Source organism: Mercenaria mercenaria, chromosome 5 (genome assembly GCF_021730395.1).
Source record: "Mercenaria mercenaria strain notata chromosome 5, MADL_Memer_1, whole genome shotgun sequence".
Lineage (NCBI taxonomy): Eukaryota > Metazoa > Mollusca > Bivalvia > Venerida > Veneridae > Mercenaria > Mercenaria mercenaria.
Window position 1 is genome coordinate 47,730,390 of NC_069365.1, and position 20,874 is coordinate 47,751,263.

Consider the following 20,874-nt stretch of genomic DNA (forward strand, 5'->3'; position numbering starts at 1 on the left):
TACGTATAATTGCTCGGATTTCAACAGAATTTGCCAATGCCTCTTAATATATCAGTTATTATGACAATTAACACCAGAATTAGGCATCAGTGTTTCCCGTGAACTTATTCTGCAGAAATATGCACAACAATATGAAGAATGTCACATTTTCTGTTCGTGATAGGGGTGTAATAAATGTTACAGAAACACTCTTTAAGCTTGTATAAGTATTTTATTCTCATTCACACGCATATTAAATATCACAGATTTCTTTATTATAAATTTAGAACAACACTTTGATTTGAAAACATAAAACTGAATCTTTTTACAAAAATGAATAAATATATAAATAAATCATGGTAGGTTAACAGTTTAACATAAGATTTCTAGCGTCATTGTTTTTAAACACGTTCCACATAAGTAATTGCTTGAGTAAAACGACAAACAAAAAATGATATGTGATATATGACGACGCAGATTGGAAACCTACATATATGCAAACATCATATAAAACGACACAGTGAAAGAAACAATTACTTGTACCCCATCAAACTGAAAACATGTTTCTACAAACTATTTTTTCTAACAAAGCTAGTTCCATCTAAAGCAACAGCACACACAAGAAGAGGAAAAACAGTAATGTTTATCTACCTCAACTTCAATGGGGATTTGAATTTTAAAAAGCAGTGCTGAACCCTTTTCAGGTTGTTTAACTCGTTCAACAACGTATCAATAGCCCTTCTTACGTGTACATGAAAACAGTATGCCATCCAAGAAAGAATGCGCTGTGCCAGTTTAACTGCACAGATCGTTTCAAAATAAATATATCTATCAGTGACGAAGTGCTAAAATGTTCATACAGCTTAATGTCATTCTCAAAATAGCTTTTAATGTACCCTTTTAACGTTTTACACAACATTGAATTAATAAAACCATTTGACAGTCGAAAATTTAATAAAATTTACATAAATGTCATATTCAAAACTTCAGAAATATTATTTCATTTTTGTTATCTTTTCATCCATGTCCTTACACTTAGAACATAGGAAGGCAAATATTCGGTAGAACATTTTGTTTTGTATCTAAATATATTTCTGTTCAGATTTGAAGAGATATAAATAGTATTATGCTAAAACGCAAGGACTATATGTGTGTTATTAATAAATAGTTTAGTTTAAAAATATTGCATATACTCCGCGAATGCATTAAACAAAATGATTATTAGCTCTACTTGTAGTTCAACTTCAATTTAATTTATCTATGTTGTGCCAACGTAGTTAACATCGGAAACAGGAAACGTATGCATCCTCGTCATATCCCTTGAGCAATTCCTTTGGATAGAATCTCTCCTTTCCTGCCCAGCCTCAACATTGGCCACACACCAAAATCATAAGTATTACCAGTCTTTGTATAAACATGATAATGCTCGTGGTTGAATCTGGCTCCTTCCGTTTCCTTGGTGATATATTCAAGAACAATTGGAGGGTCCTGTACACACATGAGCCATGTGAGTTCAGCGCACTTATAAATGTATGCAGTAAGACGTGATGCGTCTCCGAGGTATGATCTTAGAATTCCGGTGGATTCAACAAGTGTTTTTGATATCTTTTCTCGACACTCCTGCAAAACATTTATACTGACCAATAGCATACTCTTTAGTAACAAAATTGGCATATAGAATACATGCTATGTAAGGAAGTATCTAGCCGGTTCTAACATTGGTCACAATGAATAAAACTTATAACAAGATATTTGGAAAGCACAGCACTGAACGTAAAATGTGCTACAACCCTTTCGACTTCGAGCACCGGCTTAAGCGGAACTCATTTACACAGAAAAATTGAACAGGCTGGCTCCCAAAGGACCAGACATAAACAGTACGCTAAGTCCTAGACATGGGAGGAGACCTTTCAAGGCCGCCTTACAACACATAAATACTGCTGTTGTAATATTTGATAAAATACATTAGAAACGCGGTATCTCTAATTTAAAGGGACTGGGCGTTTTACTTCTACATAACCGAGATCAGAATTGAAATGCTACGTTGTGCAAGAGTTTTCGGAACGGGTCTTGAAAGTGTCTATAAGATAGCCGGAATATTAAAATAAGAGAGCTCGAGATATCTGTAACTGTATATTGCTAGATTAGCCGAAAGCATGGAATGCAACCAAACAAAAAATTATAACAGACTAGGTTGGGTCGAGTCTAGTCATGAGAGTGTATTTTTTGCCGGATTATTTTTCAGTCTATCAAGGAATAAATAAACTTATTCTTTAATCCAGGCTGACCTTACAATCTTAAGCTCCAAGTATGAGGAGATTTTGTACTCTACCTACACGTACTGTAGAGCTTGTACACGTTACGAGTCAGAGTAACTCTTCTTGGATGTAAATAAACTGTTTCATTATAACTATGCTCCAAGTAGTCATTTAGTTCTATAAGTTCAGAAGAGACCAATTTTTAAGTCTTTCTTAGTAGATCAATTTAGCTTATATCAAGTTGATATAACTTCGATAACTTGAATATAATCTACATTCTTACCTCCTTTACAAATGGTATCGACAATATTGCAGTCTGCTTCCTATATTTCATTAGAAGACTTCTAGAAGCAGGGAGGGTCTCACCAAGGTGACGTGGAGCATATCCACCATGCTGAAAAATATGTCACAAGGATTAATAAACTTATATTATGGATAAACAATATTTGATATCTTTTCTTGACAATTCAATATAAAACATTAATACTGAAATCAGTTATTTCTAGATAACAAAATTTCATACAAGAATAAAATGCCATGTTAAGGAAGTATCCATTAACGTTACTAACATAGGTCAATATTAAAATTAATAACAAGATAATTGGAAAGCCGCCGCGATAGGAAAATTGTGGTACAACCCAGAACTAGATCCGGCAACAGAACTCATTTACTAAGAAAATAACAGCCGTCCAAAACAGAACAAAAAGTACGCTATCTAGTGGGGTGGGGACAGCTGAGGCGCCTTGTAGACACATAAAATATCTGTTTAATATTTGATAAAAACGTGGAAATCGGGTACGGAATTCATAGGGGTTGGGCGTTACTTGACTAGGATGAATGAGAATGCAACTTGTGCAGTAATTTTCAGGGAAGTGTCTAAAAAAAAATTAAAAAAGGACTCAAATAATTTTACTGTTATTGGTAGATTGTCGAAGGCTGGATGCACCAAGCAAATTATAACGCAGGTTGGGTACACAACTCAGATGTATTTTGGATTATGTTTCATAGGAAAAATAATAAGTCTTTAATAGAAGGATCCTACCAATCTTCAGCTATGTATACGCGATTTTTACAGGCAAGGGCATAATAAATGTGAAAATTGAGAAAAATTTAAAAAATATAAAACTGCGATTACATCTCTCAATGTGTGTAATTATAATTATTTCAAGTTCTAAATCTACACCACTTGTATGAGCATTGTACAGACGTCGAGTTTTCTTGAATCAAAATAACTTTAAGTACTATGACCAATCAAAAACAAAAAAAAAAAATAAAAAAAAAAAAAAAATAAAGAAATAATCTACAGTCATCTTACAAATTGGTATGTTTCAGTCTCTTTATAATTTCATAGATAGATTCTAGAAAGGCTGGGAGGGTCACCAAGTACTTGGAGTTTTCCCACCACCTAGGGCAAAAATCAACGAATAATAAACATAATAAAAAAATATAAAAACTTTTAGCATCTTGCAGGAAATCTTGAATTCATGCTATTCATAAGTTCATGAAATTCATGCATAGAGTAACTGAAAATATCGGACTGTAAGCACGATTCACACTACTTTATACAGACAAGCCATTTCATACCCACTCCCAGATACATTTCAAATAATAAAACATCAAAATGAAAAGAAAGACGAAAAGAGGAAATTAAGACAGTTTTCAATGATTTATAGGCCTAGTTTTATCATCTACTTTTGTACCAGGGAGTGTTTCTGCATTTGCTCTTGATCGAATTTATTTTAGTTTCTACTATTGTAGAGCGTACTACATTCTACTGTCGGAGGTGAAGAAATAGTTATACAAATATGGTTGTGCCTAAAATGATTTCTGTAACACACGCATTTTGCAGACTTTTGACGATTGAACAAGTCACATTACTATCCAGACGCACTCTTCCGCCGTCTGAGTGATCCCCTAATTTGATAGCAATACAGAACAATAAATTGAAAATAAAACATTGCAATTGCTGTATTTCACAGCCCAGTCAACATTTTCTGACCTTTATCCTCCATTTTAAACTCGAGGAACCGCGTTCACCCTTAAGTTACACTACAGTTTAAAGTATACTTTGTTAACGATACCACTATTTTTTTCAGATAAAAGAGTAAGTGATAAAGCTAGGCCTCAGTTAAACCTTAGTAAAATAAAAGACCGTGCGATAAAAGAGCATGCGTGCTAAAAGGATATTAATATAGAGGTTTTTATTTGTTTTATTTAAATTATTTAAACTAATAGCTGTGAAACACACTCGACACTTTCGTCTGTACAAAATAGTCACATCATCAAAACTGGACAATGAATCCTTTTAGAATTCCCATTATAAGATTCATTCTATTCAGAACAATATCTCAAACGTAAGATACGTGTACATTTTTGTATGGAAAGTAAGTAAGATCTGACGTCACCTAAGAATGTGTTTTCTTTCAAACTGCTTGATACAATATCACTTTACACAGTATTTTGTTGTAAAGTATCATACATAAGTGTTGTATAAACGTATATATGTTTTATGTAATGTTTGCTGACACGCACTGAAACTTTAGTTGCCAAGGTAGACCCTTCTTTGAGTTCACTATAGTACTCGAGAAAGCTAAGGGAACACGCAACAAAATGATGTAAATGATATATAGAGTTGTGATTAAAACATTTTGAAGTTAATATTACATGTTCTTGACTAGTAGCTGACATTAAGCGTTCTTTAGTGGGATTCGCCATTAAACCAAGTGCAGTCTTTTCAAGGTCTCGTAACTGTTTATAGGCAACGTCTCCCGATATTAACCAAGCTTCCTGTAACAAAATGCACAACACACTATCTAATCTACATTCCTATGCCAAAGGTTATCACTAAAATCGAAATCACTATATATCTTCACTGAGCAGAAGAATGAAAAGTGTTTGAAAGCTAAACACTTTTCACACACTTTTGTTCACGTGAAAAAATAAACTACGTGCTAAGACATGGAGCTCGTTTCTCGAATCTTTGTTAGAATAAATTTTGAACTTTCGTGTTTCTCGAATATCATTTTAAGTAATCTTGTTAACTTTACGGCTATTCTTAGAATCTGAACCAAAGAAAAATAAGGTAGATCTGTCAAGAAAATTGAATATATGACACATCTTTTGAAAAGATACTAGTTATATTCTATCAAATTAAGGTGTTATAAAATTTCATACTTTGGAGATATATTAGGATGAAACTTTTAAGAAACAAGCCCCTGATATTATTTAATTTTTGTTTCAGTTTTTTTTTATCATTAGCTGACATCAGAAATAGTAGATGCCATTTTATACAAAAATGACCTAAACCAAATATTGGTATACTTCGCTCAGTGAAGATATTTAATACAGTGAAGATATCTAATACGTTATTTTGCAATGGTTACATTGTCATCACCAGGGCTGGTCATAACACCAAATGCTTGCTTCTCTAAAACTCTTAGCTGGTGATCCGCCACATCACTTGCTATTAAGGACGCCTCCTGTAATTTTCAACATAGTTTCAACTTTGTTAAAAAATGTAAATCAGAAATAAATTATTACATTATCTAAGCCGAAAACAACTGAAAGTCAGAATACAACTAGGTAATGAGTAAGTTGTCAATAGCAATGAATATAAACGTACATTCCCTGACTGGCAATACAAAACATTTTAACGCTATTTGTGAGGGAAAGAAAATATTTCAAATAATTGATATTGCAAGTGCACGGATAATATTCGATTACTGTATTTGCATATGAAAAACGACTGAATAAACTATCAAAATATTTTATAGGAAGGATGATCTTCAACAAAGAACACAGCATGGAACACGGACTTTCTATTACCAAAGACGGACGATGCATCTGGGTAAAAGAAATATTTACGGCCACTAGGGTGTTTTCCGTTTATGATAAAAACATTGACTGGAAAATCATATAACTAAAATATTTACAAAAAAAAGTAAAAAAAAAAAAAAAAAAAAAATAGAAAATAGCACCATGTACTATAAGTGAATAATATGAATGATAAAACGTCTTACGCATGCACATTGTAACTGATAGTTATGTTCGCATGTAATACAAGGTTAATATATTCATACCGTTACAATCCAGAGTAGGTGTCTCACGGTTTTCTCGGAACCAAAATCTTTACATATTTCATCGTAAGCATCTGTCCACTCGTGGCTGTATAATTCTTTAAATTTTCTAGCTAATTCGCTAGGTCTGTTGTCATAGTCTGGAGTTTCGGAATGTCTAGACTGTGGTCCCCCTCGTCTTAAATATTAAAAAAAAATATAATGTTTTACTGACCTGCGTTTGACGTGTACCTCTTGAACAGAACACACCTATTATGTTCAATGACTCAACATCTACACAATAAAATGTTTGTTTTATGTACTTGTATGAAATGAAACATAATCATTTTAACCACTTGTATCTGAAAGGGCAAAACTAAATGTTTGCAGTTTATAAAATCAACATTTACGATATAACTTAGATATTGTATTTATATTTTGTATGTTATGATAATAGTATTACCTATTTACCATTGTTCTAAACAGACGGCGATCTAAGTGGGCGAGTACGCATTCGAAAACAAAATATATTGGACAAGTCGATATGTCTTTGATGGGTTCGAGTCCAAATATATCCCGTATTGTTAAAAAAAATATTATAATATCTTTTTAGTCTATGCTCATTTTTTCTGTGTACAGATAATTTTGAAAGCTATTCCGTGAATTGCACAAGCGTTGATTGGTGTTATATTTATCGCTTGTGTTTTCTAAACAAAGTTGTTGCATCAACCAACATGAAACATGCTCTTTCCAGAACGTATATTTATTTTACTGTCACGTGGTTCTATTCAGTGAATAGCTACAGAACAATACTACTGATTAATGATTTAGTCGGATCTTGCAACGAGTTATTATTGTAGACATTGCTTCATTCCTACCTTGGTTCATCTTGATACGAGCCTTCTTCACTTCCCCTGTACATATCTCTTTCTGCTAAAGAGCCAAAATTTTCTCTGTACTTTTCTTTATCTTTTCGTTCATGAATATCCACAGCGTATGTTGGGAAATCATGTCTGTACGTACTGGATCCAACTTTTTCACTCGGTCTATCCCCATGATCACGACCCCAAAGCGCTTTAGATGAGGTCATTTGTCCCGCACTAGTGAGAACTCCTGGGGCCTGGGGAGAACGGGAGCCGTGGTGATAGCTATTTGGTCGGCTACCATGGTCTGCAGGTGTCATATTTCTTGATGGCGAGTCGTATTTGTGTTGCTGCTCTTGCATATAGGAATTTAGTTGTTTCTCTGGTGTCTTCAATCGTAAGCTGTCATAGTTTTCCTGTAGGAAGTAGACAAAATGCATAAAAACGGAAACTGGTACAAAATGCAAACTAGTACGTTGTATTATTAGTAATGCCTTAACAAACAAGTCATCAAAAAATCGTAAATGTACATATATTTGATTATCTTTTATTTGTGTTATATAGCAGTATATATTACCAACCAAAGATCTGTAACTTACTCTATGCGGATCATATGACTGTTGATGCTCATGTTGTGACTGTGGTGTTCTTGGATGCCTTTCGATTATTTCCTGTTTAAAAATATTATATTTTATTATAAAATAATATATATAATTGTTTTGTGAACTATGTATTTTAGTTTATTTTTTCACTACGTTACTTTGATATGGTTTAATGTAAATTTGAATATACAGACATATTTTTGCTCAGACCTTCTCTGGACGTATAATTATTATTATGCTACAACAAAATAACACTCGTCTCTAGACACTTCTTCGTGTTAAACATTGTTTAAAGTTACTTTCATGAACGTTTAAAGTAATAAACAGGCAGAAAAAAAATATATGAAACTATTAATATCGATTTCTTCATTTTTCCTTCATGATAATAATAATAATATTATATTATTATCATTATTATCATCATCATTACAGGTTTAACTATTTATTATTATTTGTAGACAGTACAGGTTATTAACGACATGTAGGATGAATCGTCGCACTACTCATTATTAGTAACACTATCTTGTTTATTCCGCAGTACGCTTTTTTTTTCAATCAGTATGGTGTAACATTGATCAGTTTTAGTTTATTTTTATAAACTTACAAGCTGTCTTTTTGGTGTTTCATACCCAGGGTTACCATGCGGTGTATGCTGGCGTTGATTGGTGTTACGCTTTGATGGACTAGCTATCTCTCGTTTATCAGGTGTATAAGTTTCGCGTCTGGTGTAATTATCTTGGTTCTCAATAGGTTTCTGATGTGCTCTTCTTGAGGTATGCTAAATATATTATACATAAGCATAATTTCAGTTTCATGTGTGTAAAGTTAGTGTTCTAATGGAAAAGGCATCATGATAATTAAGATTTTACATGTATACTCATTGTATATATCAATTAATTAAATGATTAGTATTAAAAAGGAAAGCTTGGATCAAATATCCTGAATAATACACCAAGTAGCTGCGTCATGATTTAAACTCAAACTGGTCTTTTAACTTATTTACATTGAAGGTATACGTTACTTGTAAGAACAAAATAACAGAAACACGAAAGCAGAAAATAAACAGCAATCGGAAAAGAAATAAATATTTTGGCCATTTATACAAGTATAGATACAAACCTTAATTTGATTCAGTTCTGTTAACTTATTTAGGAGTAGTTGAAATTCCTTATGCGCTGTGTCAGTCAGATTCTTTGCCTCCGAAAACCTGCCCATTTCTGAATATTCAATCATAAGTTTCAGATTTCTATATAATTCTTCTTCCTCTTCCAGCTTATCTAGATGAGTTTCGAATTCCTTGCGAACGAAGCCAGAAAAGTTTGCCGATACGTTATGCCACTGAGACTTTTGTAGGTAGTGAAATAGTTTCTCTATATTTGGACTCGTAACAGGTATTTGATAAGGCATTGTGGTTGCCACTGAAATTAGAAAATTCGCTTGAAAAAGATTGACTTGCATGAAGAACAATGTAAAATTGATATTTGGGTCGTTTTCTTTGTCTGCAATATATATCAATAAATGCCGTCAGTGATAATGGGAAAATAATAGAAAATGAATAACTGTACTATATTTTGTAGGCCAAAAACTTAATTAATTAATTTACATCAGTGAAGGAATAACTTCATGTACAATATGTTTTTCTCGAACGTGATTGAATAAGAAGAATATAAAACAATGTTTTCTTGTTCTGCTATGAGCTACAAAATTGATAATGTAAGTAAAGATATTTCTGTATATTATACAAAATGAATTGCACATTTAAACCGGAGCTAGCCAAAGATACATGAAAGCTTATAAGAAATTGACACCGGCTCTAATTCCATTTTTTATTAAATCTTTAGTTAAATATCCTGTTATTTATTGAGCTGAATTATTATGGAATACTTCTGCGTCTTCTACTATACTTTTCTTAATTATATTTTTAAGGATTATCTTTCGCAAATCATTTTTGAGACTTATGCAAATTTGTTTACAAAGTAACTATCGATCTGGTACATTGCTTTTGACTATCATTATTCACTAAAAATATAACCATAACGTTACTTTGACCCCATTTTGTGTTGTAAAAATATGAGATCAAATTGTGAAATAAAATTACAATAGAATAATTCTTGTTTGGATATCCGCGCTACGTAAATGTATTAAAACATGCGTTCAGAAGATTTTTACGTATTTAAATGGCTAAACAATGAATTATATAAGACAAAACATGCATATAGACCCTCGTACTAACTTTAGTTAATTAAATGTAAAGTAATTGATGGCGATTGTTATTTGGATATATATATAACAGAAGGCATTAATTACATTTATACATAATGATTTTGGATGGTAATCAAAAAGTTGGTAAATGCATTTTGTCATATTGGCCAGATATCCTTTAATCAGGTACGCTTTAATTAAATTCTTTTCTATTCATTCACGTAAGACGTTTTTTTATTTGATACTTACTGATACATAAATTGACTGAAATATACGTACCGGTTAAGTCGCTACATAAAAAAAGAAAACAGTTTTTAAACATAAGTTTAAACATACTATTTAAACCATTTTTAGGTAAATTAGTTTTTCATAACATGAAAGAACCATCACACGCGAGGGGAAAAACAAATAAGTGCTCAAAACGTATGGCTATCAGAAAGACCGAAAACTCTTAACGTTATAGTTTTTGTCACTCTTACGTGTATAGACTAGCTACAAAATTAATCAACTGAAAGTTTTATGTCAAATAAATGCCATCAATATCCATATAATCACAAATGCCACTCATTGTACTGCCAATTAACTCAAATATATTTACAACGTAATTTTCAAACAATTAACATGGTCTTTTAATGCTTGAATTTCAAATCATAACACTCAGTATAATGTGAATCTATATCCTCTCTTTATAAAATAAAATCGCTGCAACTCACCTTTTTCACAAACAGAAACAAAACTAATCAAATTATATAAAACTAATGTTTAAATCACCTTTAATTATGTATCCAACCAATCAAATTTGATAAAATATTAATTTCCGTTTGTTAAAACTTCTGCTATGAGGGAAATTACGTACAAACATATCCAGTTTAAGTATAAGTACAGCGCTCAGATAAATTGGCAGTTGTATTTAGGCTTTGACTTTTTTGAATGCCTTTAGTTTTATGCTTCGGGATAATGAAAAGAAATGCATGAACCGTAAAACGCGGTTCGTGTATTTGAAACAATGTTTTTCAAATTGTTAACGTAGTTTTATTTCTAAAGACTGATTCATTTAATCGAAGTTAAAATTTGTTTTGAAAATTTATCATTAAAATCAGACACGTTCAATAGCAAAGTGAAAAGATCATTTACTTACCTTTATTAATACTAAGGTAGAAGTTACTTCCCTTGCATCAAAGTTAGGAATGTTGTTGAAATAATTGTAACAGGCACTTTTCGTTGAAAACAAACTATCAAGACAAACAGACAAGAAATGAAATTTTGAATTAACTCACTGGCAATAATTTGGGCAAAAGTTACGAAGTTAGATTTGAATTACAACTTTATGAGAAAATAAATTTTCCTCCGGCATTTATAGATTGCTACTTATATATGATTGTCAAATGACGAAGACCTTCGAGCAGATGCGCACGAATTCATTTATGACTGCGTTAGCCCGAGTGGTTCAAAATCCAAGCATCTGAACTAAAAATAAAACGGAAGTAATGCGGCAATGTGACGTCATATTTGACGTTATAGCACTGTCTTACTGGCCCGCGCGTGAATAATTATTTATCGCAGAATATCCATAGCTTGATGTTCTTTTTTTGTTTCAGTGGCAGTCAGACCGAGCCGTGTTAGAAAGGAAAACAAAAGAAATTGTGTAAGAAAATCGGACGAATATTTACAAAGCTGTTTTTATTCAAGACCAATTGGAGAAGACGATTGCAGTGAAGTTTGTGGTTGAAAATACAACCATTTATGATAAAAATCAATTAGATCTAAATATGACGAGTTATTATGTGATTTCTTATATAAATTGCCGGTCCATAGTTCGTGCCATATTATTTGTAGATTTTGAATGCATTTACTAGAAATATTCCTTCAGTAAATACGAAGTTCAAATTCAACATTTGCAATTTTGATATACGAGCTAGCAAATGTTTCCAAACAATGACACAGATATCAACACTAATTATTTATTTGTTACATAGTCAATGACAATAACTTAGGTTGCGCTTTTCTGTTTTTCACAACATTTGCAGGAAACCAGTTATAACTTTTGTAAGATGTCCCTTAAGATAGCTGTAAAACAAGGACAAAGGTCATGCAAGAATTACTCAGCATTCCCATAAAGAAAAACCTACACAGTCGTGTATGTATATAAGTGTAAACAGCAGACATAAGTACAAAGCATTGGGAATGTAAACAAAAGCAGATGACAATAATGTAAACAAAAACAGATTACAAGAATGTAAACAAAAAACAGATGACAAGAATTTAAACAAAAATAAATGGCTAGAATGTAAACAAAAACAAATGACAAGAATGTCAACAAAACATATGACAAGAATGTAAACAAAACAGATGACAAGTGTGTAAACAATAACAGATGACTACAGTGCAAGCAAAAACAGATAACAAGAATGTAAATAAAAATAGATGACAAGAGCAAACCACACATTTAGGTTGTTAGTTTGTATCTAAGATTATTTAAAATCGCCACCGGTAACCCAATGGGCCACTTCTCAGACAACTGTTAGTAATGTAATTTGGAGCAGAGTTCAAGATTCGGAAGGAACTGTTAATGAGCACGTAAAGAAAGTCATTTCAACACTTTGCAAACATAGCAGTTTATTTCCAAATATTATGACTACCTACGACACAAAGACCGTCATGATTACTCATTGCCAAGGAAATGTAATTTCAACAAAAACCAACTGTTAAATGTATTTTATTTATGAAGAATATTGAGAATATATGTGGTAGACTTATGTATAAGGAATTTCAGAAGTAAATATACCCCAAACATTTAAATTGATATCCACAAAACATCAGCTTTCATGTATTAAAATATTATTTAGAAGATTATACCAAATAATGTACCAGAAAAATGAATGAAACATACGTCACTGTAGTAATAATGAGTAATGTTTTGTATGTCTACATTATTACACACTTTATTGCATCCACGATGAATATATACTTTAAAAAAATGTAAATAAAGCATTTGTTATCAAATATCTTCGGTGAAATCTTGATCAATAATATTTCTGTTTCTGCATAACTACACTTCTTGGTCCATTCTTTTGGCTGAACATTACATCCACAATGCCCCTGCTCATAACTGGTCCACCTTTGTGCCGAAGAACTACCGGCCATATGGTGCCGACGATTTGGTTTCCCTCTCCCTTATATGGTTTGTATTTTTCTGTGTCAAGTATATCACCAAATCTAACCCACTCAAGATGCATTGGAGGTTCCTGTGAGTTAAACGTAATCATTACATAATTTTATTTCATGAAGTATTCTTTTTCATTTGTTTTACACCTTTACTAACCTAAATGCCTCACGATAAAAACCATACCAGTTCAAGTCTGAAACTTTTTATTAAAGTGCTTTTAATAAGATCCGAAAGCATAAAACGCAACCATGCAAAATAATAGCAGGCTCGGTTTGATTGAGTCTGTTGAAGACAAGGAATGAACTGTGCAACACCCCTCACGCCCCACTAGCGGAATTCTGTCACACTTAAATTGAAAGCACTCCGTGATCCCAAGGACTAGAAAATATAACAACACTGAATCCATGAACGTTTTGGTCGCACCTTTAGGAAGAACAGGTTTGTTGCTCAAGGCCGTTTTTTAAGTTTAGTTCCATTAATATACTTTTCGAATGTTATTTAGTACTTTCGTGTTTTTAAAATTAAAACTCTTTCTTTTCAATTTAAAATACCATACACAGTAATATACTTAATTATAAAGATGTAATTTTTGAACATACTGGACTAACAATGAATATGCAAATGTCAAATAGACATTTTGTTTGTTAGTCTACTTTAAAATTTCATCTACTTACTATTACTACATCTATAGTCAACCAATTGAAAAGTAAAACTTACCTGTATGCACATCAGGTAGGTCTGCTCTACAACTTTCCGGATATACTTCTTCACGCCGTCAGTTAACGTCCCTCCTTTCTCAGGCGGAGACCTTGCCATCAGCGTTTGAAATATCTGGAAGCATATTCATTGAAATATGTAAGCTATAGGAGGCTTCCGGTTCTTTGAAGTCATGGAGTTCCTTTAATTTTATTCCGCCTACGTCATCGGTAGCAAGAGGGCGTGAGTGGTGTTGCACATTTTACCACCAGTGATGTACCGAATAAGTCAAACCGAGTCTGCATTCATTTTGTTAGTTACCTTATATGCTCACAAAGCAAGATTTAATCAATCTTTAGAAAAAAAGTTTTACGCATCTTGTAGTTAGCGTAAAAAGATGTCCCGTACTTTGACTCAGTCTTGTTAAATATTATTATTGGTCCTTTGATACCATTTTTATTGTGTGTTTATTTTTTCTTTTTGTTTTTTCAAACATCCCTTTTAATTCAACTTCTATAGCAGAGTTCCACTTAAGCTGTGGAATGATAACTTGGTGGTGGGTGCACATTTCATTACACTTCAATATTAAACTCAATCAAACCAAGTCTGCCATAAAACTGCTTGGTTGCCTTCTATATTTCAAAAGCATTTTCTGAAAGATTTACATGAGTAAAACTTATGTAAATTGTAGAAGAATTCATGCTCGATTTTAAGGTAGTATTACATTTATTATGATGATTTGTCAAAAACAAACACAAAAAGGTATAATATAATTATTTAGTGACAATACTGTAATATACAACTATTATTTTGATAAGCGGTATTTTCATCATTACCACAGCTGTAAGTACTCTGAAATTGAAAAAAAAAATGCATCGTAATATCGACGAATGATTAATAAATTATTAATGATAAATAAAGGATGAATACTGTACCTGTTTGACACCAGGGACGGCAGTTCGGGCTAGACATCTTCGGTAGTCCTTTAGAAGTTGCAATGTTTCATCCCTCTCAAATTTCCGGGCTGAAATACCGTCTGCAACCTTAAAAAGAAGGGCTAAACATGTGTAAAACACGTTTCAGCTTGTTTGATATTTGTGAGATTACTTGCAAGAGAACTAAATTGATAAAAACACGAGGCGATTTATTTCAATTACGTTTAATAATGGTTAGAAATAGCATAAAGAATTTAATTTTAGTACGATTCGTTTCAGCAACAAGCGTCACTATAACTATAATTGTTCTAAAAATTGTCACAGAACTGGATGGCAGAGTATACTATTATTGCTTTGATAATTATAGCAGAATTGGACGGCAGTGTAAACTATAAATGTTTCAATAATTGTCACAGAATTGGACGGCACTGTATACTATATATGTTTTAATGATGACAGCAGAACTGGAAGGCAGTGTAAACAATGATCACTGTATTATTTGAATGCTTGTCTTCCAATGGATATAAAATATTACAAAGCAAGTTTTACCAACGGCTTTCTCCTTTCTTTCTCCTCATAGCTTGGTCTTGACATGACTCTAAGTATCTCGATTTCTTTCTTCATTAGCTCAGCCAACTGCTGTTTTGCTATGTCTTTTGCAAATTCATACGCGACCTTTTTGCATTGATAATCAGAAATATTAAACTATGTTAGTAAAAAATGAACTAAACGGATATGTGTTGCTTACTAGTACATGCAAATTCTAAAATAAAAAAAACCTGAAAGGCACATGAAATTGCATGAAGCAATAATGTTTATCATATTTCGACGCATAAGGGCAGATATATTAAAATTTTACTTAATTTATTTAGTATCTTAATTGATGAAATGTTTCTAAGATCTAAACAGTTACATTTACCATTGTAATTGCTAGCATGCTTTTAAAGAGAATTCATAGGTATCAATATATTTTTTTCCAGTATAAGCGAACAGTTTTGCCTTTTCCAATTTTAATGCTATCAGAACTTATCTTACCCCTGGCACGAGCCCAGAAGACGAGAAAGAAAATGCCACTGTACATGTAATACCCCAACCCTAATTCTAACATGGCTCGATTGGATTTCCAGTTAAACAACGAAGGAAATCAAGCTCTGTATATTCTGCGATAAACAAGGTTGACGCGCGGACTGGTAAGAGACCATTATTTCGTCAATTATGACGTCAAATTGCCGTATGACGTCCAATACATTACTCCTCGAGTAAATGAAGTCCAGCATGATATTTATTTAAATATGTCAATGAGAATGTCAGAATGAAAACAATCAATTCCTTCTTGTGATTTATCGTCTAATTTACAACGGTTCATCGTTCAGATGCTTCAGTATTTAACCACTCAGGCTAACGCTCCCGTGGTTCAATCCCTACGCATCTGAACTCTGAACCGTGGTAAAGTAGACGATAAACCACTCAAAGGCCTTGATTATTTGTTAAGTATACTATAAGAAACATGGTCTTGAACAGAAAAATATACTTAACCGTGTCAGTCGTGCATTCCTTACGTAAAACAGGCAGTCGGGCAAATGTGCACTATGCATATTTATATTCCATCATGCACCACTTGGACTTTCTTAAGGTTGTTTACCCAAGACATACTCCGCGTAATTTATGTTTTCTTCAACGTTACAGAAAAAAACTTGGATGAACTTCCATATTGACCTTGTGGTCATGACTACAGCTTATATTCTGATTGGCTGATGTGGAAATGTATGTCAGTCGTCCTTTCATCTACTTGTGTCCGCTAACGTGTGTACATACAAGATGAATGCTAAATATTAAGTAAACAAAACACTGTATGGCTGCACATTCAGAATCATTTTAAGACGACATTCATTCATCATTTCAAGTTTTATTATTTTCTGCGAATACTGCACATTCTGTTTTTGTTTGTTTACGTTTCGCTTAACATGTGCAGAAGGCCGTGTCGTCTAGACCGAAAGGTCAACAGGGAAGTTCATTCAAATTTTTATGTAACATTGATGAAAACACCAATTATGCAGACTGTCTCTTTTATAAGAAAGATTGAAAATATGTGACTGGTGCACGATTGAAGATAAATTACCAATTGTACAATATGTATAGTACCCATTTACCGACTTTGTGATTTAGATGGGAAATACACGACTGAAATGAGTAAGTATATTTTCTCGTTCATGACCATGGTTCTTATAGTATACCTAGGGGTAGGGTATAACATGTACAGTGACATTTTGTCTGGTCTTTTGTCAGTGTACTTACCCATGTTACTTTCCCCAGATAAACCAAAACCTTTGCTTCCTCCATTGCAATTGCAAGTTCTTCCTGAGCAACTTGATACTCCATATGGTATATTGTCCTGTAGTCTTCAGCTATTTTGACTGGCTTAACGCTGTCTGTGAGGTCACTTTTCTTATCATCTTCTTCTACAACCTGTGTCCCTAGTATAGCACTTAATCTAAAGATAGATTTATATATGTTTTACATCGACTGTAATGATTAAAATTAATAATTATCGCAAAACCATATACACTAGAAAAGTTTAATATCCATTTTAGTAATTAATAACACAAACAGTTTGTCAAATTTGATTTCTTTGATAATATTAAAAAACCAAAAATATTGTAAATGTGAAAAAGCGCAAAGGCATGAAATAACTTTAAAGAAATACCTTAAGGACATTTCTGTGACTTTCTGTTTAAGATTTACTATTTCCTTCTCTTTAGCTTCTATTATTTTCTTTGTTCTGTCTTTAAAGCTTTTCTCTTGCATGTACAAGCTGGAAGTCATCTTTGGATATCTCTGATGGAGAAAAGTAGAATTATGGGATGGATGGTAAAACTAACCTTTCCGTAGTTATACAACTAAGAAGTCATGAAATGTTAAGACTCATAAAATGTCTTAGATAATTGATTTCTGTTGATCAGTGGAAGTAACATATAAGATCTACCAAGTATATTCATTCGTACTTCATTTCCCACATGTGGTATACTAGTAAGAAAAGTGTTATCGGGTGCAAATGATATTTGTGTAACACTACCAGATATATATATCAGATATATATATATAATACATTTATTCATAACATTCTGTAATCTTACTGAGGGTCTGCTGATAAGAGTTTGCAGTCGTCCCATTTCAAGTTGAAACTTTCTATACTGTTTTAGGGCTTCCGTCGCATCTACAGGAGTCACCTTGACACCATCTTGGAGTTTGGCTAGACAGCTAGCTACGAGGTCATCTTCGAGTTCTTCCATCTGAGAGCTTGTAGTGAATGTATCTCTCGGAACTATCTCCTGAGGGACCTTAACTATGCCCCTTTTCTCAATGACTCGCATCATTGCCTGTGTCGTCATGTTTAACTTTTTTGTGGTTTGTTTTACTTAATAAAGAATCAGTTCTAGGATACATCCATTTTTGTTGACAGTAAACGTATATTTCACCATACGAAACGCACTATATGATGAGTGATATGTATAAAATGCAATTTTATGCGCAAAATTTTATCAATCCATCAATTGTATTATCGATTATGTATATTAAATAAATATTGATTATGAATATCTTATTAGGATCCGTTACATGTATAAAATAATATTTTGCAGGTTAATGTTTCAGAACGAATTTCGTGGACCAGTTATTTTGAATAGTAGAAACAATACCTGTTGTAATTATATCCAGCTAATTCGTTTTTAAATATACCGGTACGAATGACTTAAACACGTAATTGAAAATTAATATTAGGTCAAGTATTTGTTGCTCTATATTTTGCTATATTTATATTATCATTTTACAACTATACTAAAAATATTTAAAGAAACCGGTACAGCTTACATTTTTCTTACCAGCAATGCATTTTAACCTCTAGCATGCAGTATGTTTCAATAGACTACACTAACTGACTTCCAGTTCAGTATAAAATTGCTAGTGCTATTCAATATGTTATGCAATTTTGCGAATTTCACTCCAAGCACCACATGATTTCGGTTTTAATTCCAACTTTTCCAGTTTTTGGTGGTGGAGGAATTTTCAATATGTTATGCAATTCGCGAATTTCACTCAAAGCACGACATGATTTAAGTCATATTGCAAGTTTTCCAGCTTTTGATGGTGGAGGAATATTTATTTATGTAGTTAGGCAAATTTCACTTAAGGCACGATATGATTGAGGTCAAATTTATTTTTTCTCAGCTTTTGATGCCGGGGAAAGTCCCCAAGTGCTCCTCATGGCACTGTTTCAGGCATGGGCGGCCACCCGGATAGAACCACCGACCTTTTGTTAGTCAGCTTAATGGTTTCCTCATACCCAGAAATTTGCACCCTACGTGAGGTTTCGAACTCGCATTTGTGAGGGGAAGTGATCAGAAGTCAGTAAGCTGAATAACTCGGTCGGTCAAGGAATTCCCTTGTGCCATATGATGCAGTCAGGATGTGAAAATGAATACATTTCCATCTATATATTCTACCGTTTTGGAGTAAAAGGATATATAGACAATTTAAAATATCTTTCTTGTTTTCAAAATTAATATTTCAATCACCTTTTTGTAGATTCAACACGCATCAAGTTATCGTACAGATTATGCATTTCATTGCCACTTAGATGTGCAATGAAAACACAATTAGTGTAGCATTGACTGAATAGATATGTTCGTATATTAAAAATCATAAGCTGGTAACATGATCGTCCTTCTTTTTAGTAAAATAAATGTATTATCAGATACTAGTACCCCTTATCGATACGACAATCGGTCCCTTTTTCTGTGATTCTCAGATGGTGGCGTTACAGCCATAATTTATATCTTCTTTCTTTCGTAAAGGGGAACACTCCATGATGTAGGCTGTTGTTGCTGCTTTTGCAATAGGGACACATTAAAACTGTGGGATTTTTCGCATGTAAATATGGTGTAAACCGTGCGAACGTGCAAACGATATCGATTAAGTCTCTAGAAGAATTCAAAATTTTGAAAAAAAAAGCAATTATTGCTGAACTGATTTTTTTTGATTTAACGTCGCATCGACACATGATAGGTCATATGGCGACTTTCCAGCTTTAATGGTGGAGGAAGACCCCAGGTGCTGAACTGAATTATCTACTCTCACTAACTTGCATTATACATTAACGAAATCTTATTTGACCTAAAGGACACAAACAGGCGCGAATATAAGTCGTTTGATTGAACACGTTAGCCAAAAAGTGTATTTCAAATGTCGATTTATTTTATTAATGTGCATAAAACACAACATTTTGTGATCTCTTCGATGATATCCTACAATATATATACAATGCATGAATGTCACTATTCACATTTTGTGGTACCAAATTAAAACAAAACCTATATTTTTGTACAGAGATGCCTGAAACGACTGAGCTCTTCTTCACCATATGTCGTAATGGTTTAATGCAACCTTCAGTATTTTATTTAGCATATGATTTGACATGGTCTAAAAGTTTGGTAATACTTTATCTAATACTCAGATATGTAAAGAAAGAGAATCATAATTATTATGATTATTATTCTGTATTTCGTGTATCCGCCATTTGTGTGAAAGCTTTGCTTTGCAGATAAAGCAACAATATCAAGGTCCTTATCGGATAAATCGGATATATGCATTAGCCAGTTTGATTATAATTTAAGAAATATTTTTGATATGATTTTATTTGTAATGCAATTATTGCAACAAACATATGTGTTACAAGTACAGTTCATGGCGATGCAACAGACAGCTTTGACGGGTCTTAACTGCGTAAATGCAATTATGTCCATTTTTGTAATATGTAAAATACATTAATTTGGCATGTAACACTCGTGAGCATTGACTGAGTGATCCGACACAATACTAAGGGTACTATAAAGAACCGATATCGAATTCAATTCAATTTAAATTAAAGTAGCAAGACTAAATTTCTGATGGATAGCAGTTTGACATGTGAATGTAAAGGTCATTTTGACAGTTTTTGCACTGAGAAAACATCAGATCGAAAATCTAACGATGCAGTGCTTTCCTGCTTAATGGTTTCACCGGCGTTACACTTTTGAAGCGCTTTGTCATCAAGTTATTAGGGCCGAACTTCCATTAATAGTTC

General features: G+C 32.9%; 2 protein-coding genes across 4 annotated transcripts; both read right to left on the bottom strand.

Moving 5' to 3' along the window:
• Nucleotides 1-191: 191 nt before the first annotated feature.
• LOC123557131 (uncharacterized) lies at nt 192-10,888 on the bottom strand. Of its 3 annotated transcripts, none has more exons than XM_045348410.2 (9): nt 10,731-10,888; nt 8,877-9,175; nt 8,362-8,535; nt 7,755-7,826; nt 7,171-7,571; nt 6,317-6,491; nt 4,902-5,024; nt 2,521-2,631; nt 192-1,599 (listed from the first exon to the last, which is right to left on the bottom strand). In XM_045348410.2, the coding sequence occupies exons 2-9, from the start codon at nt 9,162-9,164 to the stop codon at nt 1,291-1,293; spliced, it is 1,653 nt and encodes a 550-aa protein (XP_045204345.2). In that variant the 5' UTR covers nt 9,165-9,175; nt 10,731-10,888; the 3' UTR covers nt 192-1,290. The 3 variants fall into 3 exon arrangements, with proteins under 3 accessions (XP_045204345.2, XP_045204350.2, XP_045204348.2); XM_045348415.2 differs by lacking the exon at nt 4,902-5,024 and adding an exon at nt 5,621-5,716; XM_045348413.2 differs by having other exon boundaries at nt 10,673-10,847.
• Nucleotides 10,889-12,659: 1,771 nt separating this feature from the next.
• LOC123557132 (uncharacterized) lies at nt 12,660-18,439 on the bottom strand. Its single transcript, XM_045348416.2, has 7 exons — nt 17,891-18,439; nt 17,461-17,591; nt 17,052-17,247; nt 15,306-15,431; nt 14,757-14,864; nt 13,843-13,956; nt 12,660-13,204 (listed from the first exon to the last, which is right to left on the bottom strand). The coding sequence occupies exons 1-7, from the start codon at nt 18,143-18,145 to the stop codon at nt 12,983-12,985; spliced, it is 1,152 nt and encodes a 383-aa protein (XP_045204351.2). The 5' UTR covers nt 18,146-18,439; the 3' UTR covers nt 12,660-12,982.
• Nucleotides 18,440-20,874: the final 2,435 nt, after the last annotated feature.

Bases quoted from the DNA above. Each gene is read 5' to 3' on its own strand.
- LOC123557131 (XM_045348410.2), bottom strand. From the start codon at position 9,164: ATGCCTTATCAAATACCTGTTACGAGTCCAAATATAGAGAAACTATTT. The intron at 7,827-8,361 runs GTAAGTTTATAA...ATTTTTAAACAG, and splicing joins AAACACCAAAAAGACAGCTT to GAAATAATCGAAAGGCATCC. The intron at 2,632-4,901 runs GTAATATTAACT...CATATTTTTCAG, and splicing joins CAGCTACTAGTCAAGAACAT to CATGGTGGATATGCTCCACG.
- LOC123557132 (XM_045348416.2), bottom strand. From the start codon at position 18,145: ATGACGACACAGGCAATGATGCGAGTCATTGAGAAAAGGGGCATAGTT. The intron at 17,248-17,460 runs GTATTTCTTTAA...ATCTATCTTTAG, and splicing joins GTCACAGAAATGTCCTTAAG to ATTAAGTGCTATACTAGGGA. The intron at 13,957-14,756 runs GTACAGTATTCA...ATATGCTTCCAG, and splicing joins CCGTCCCTGGTGTCAAACAG to ATATTTCAAACGCTGATGGC.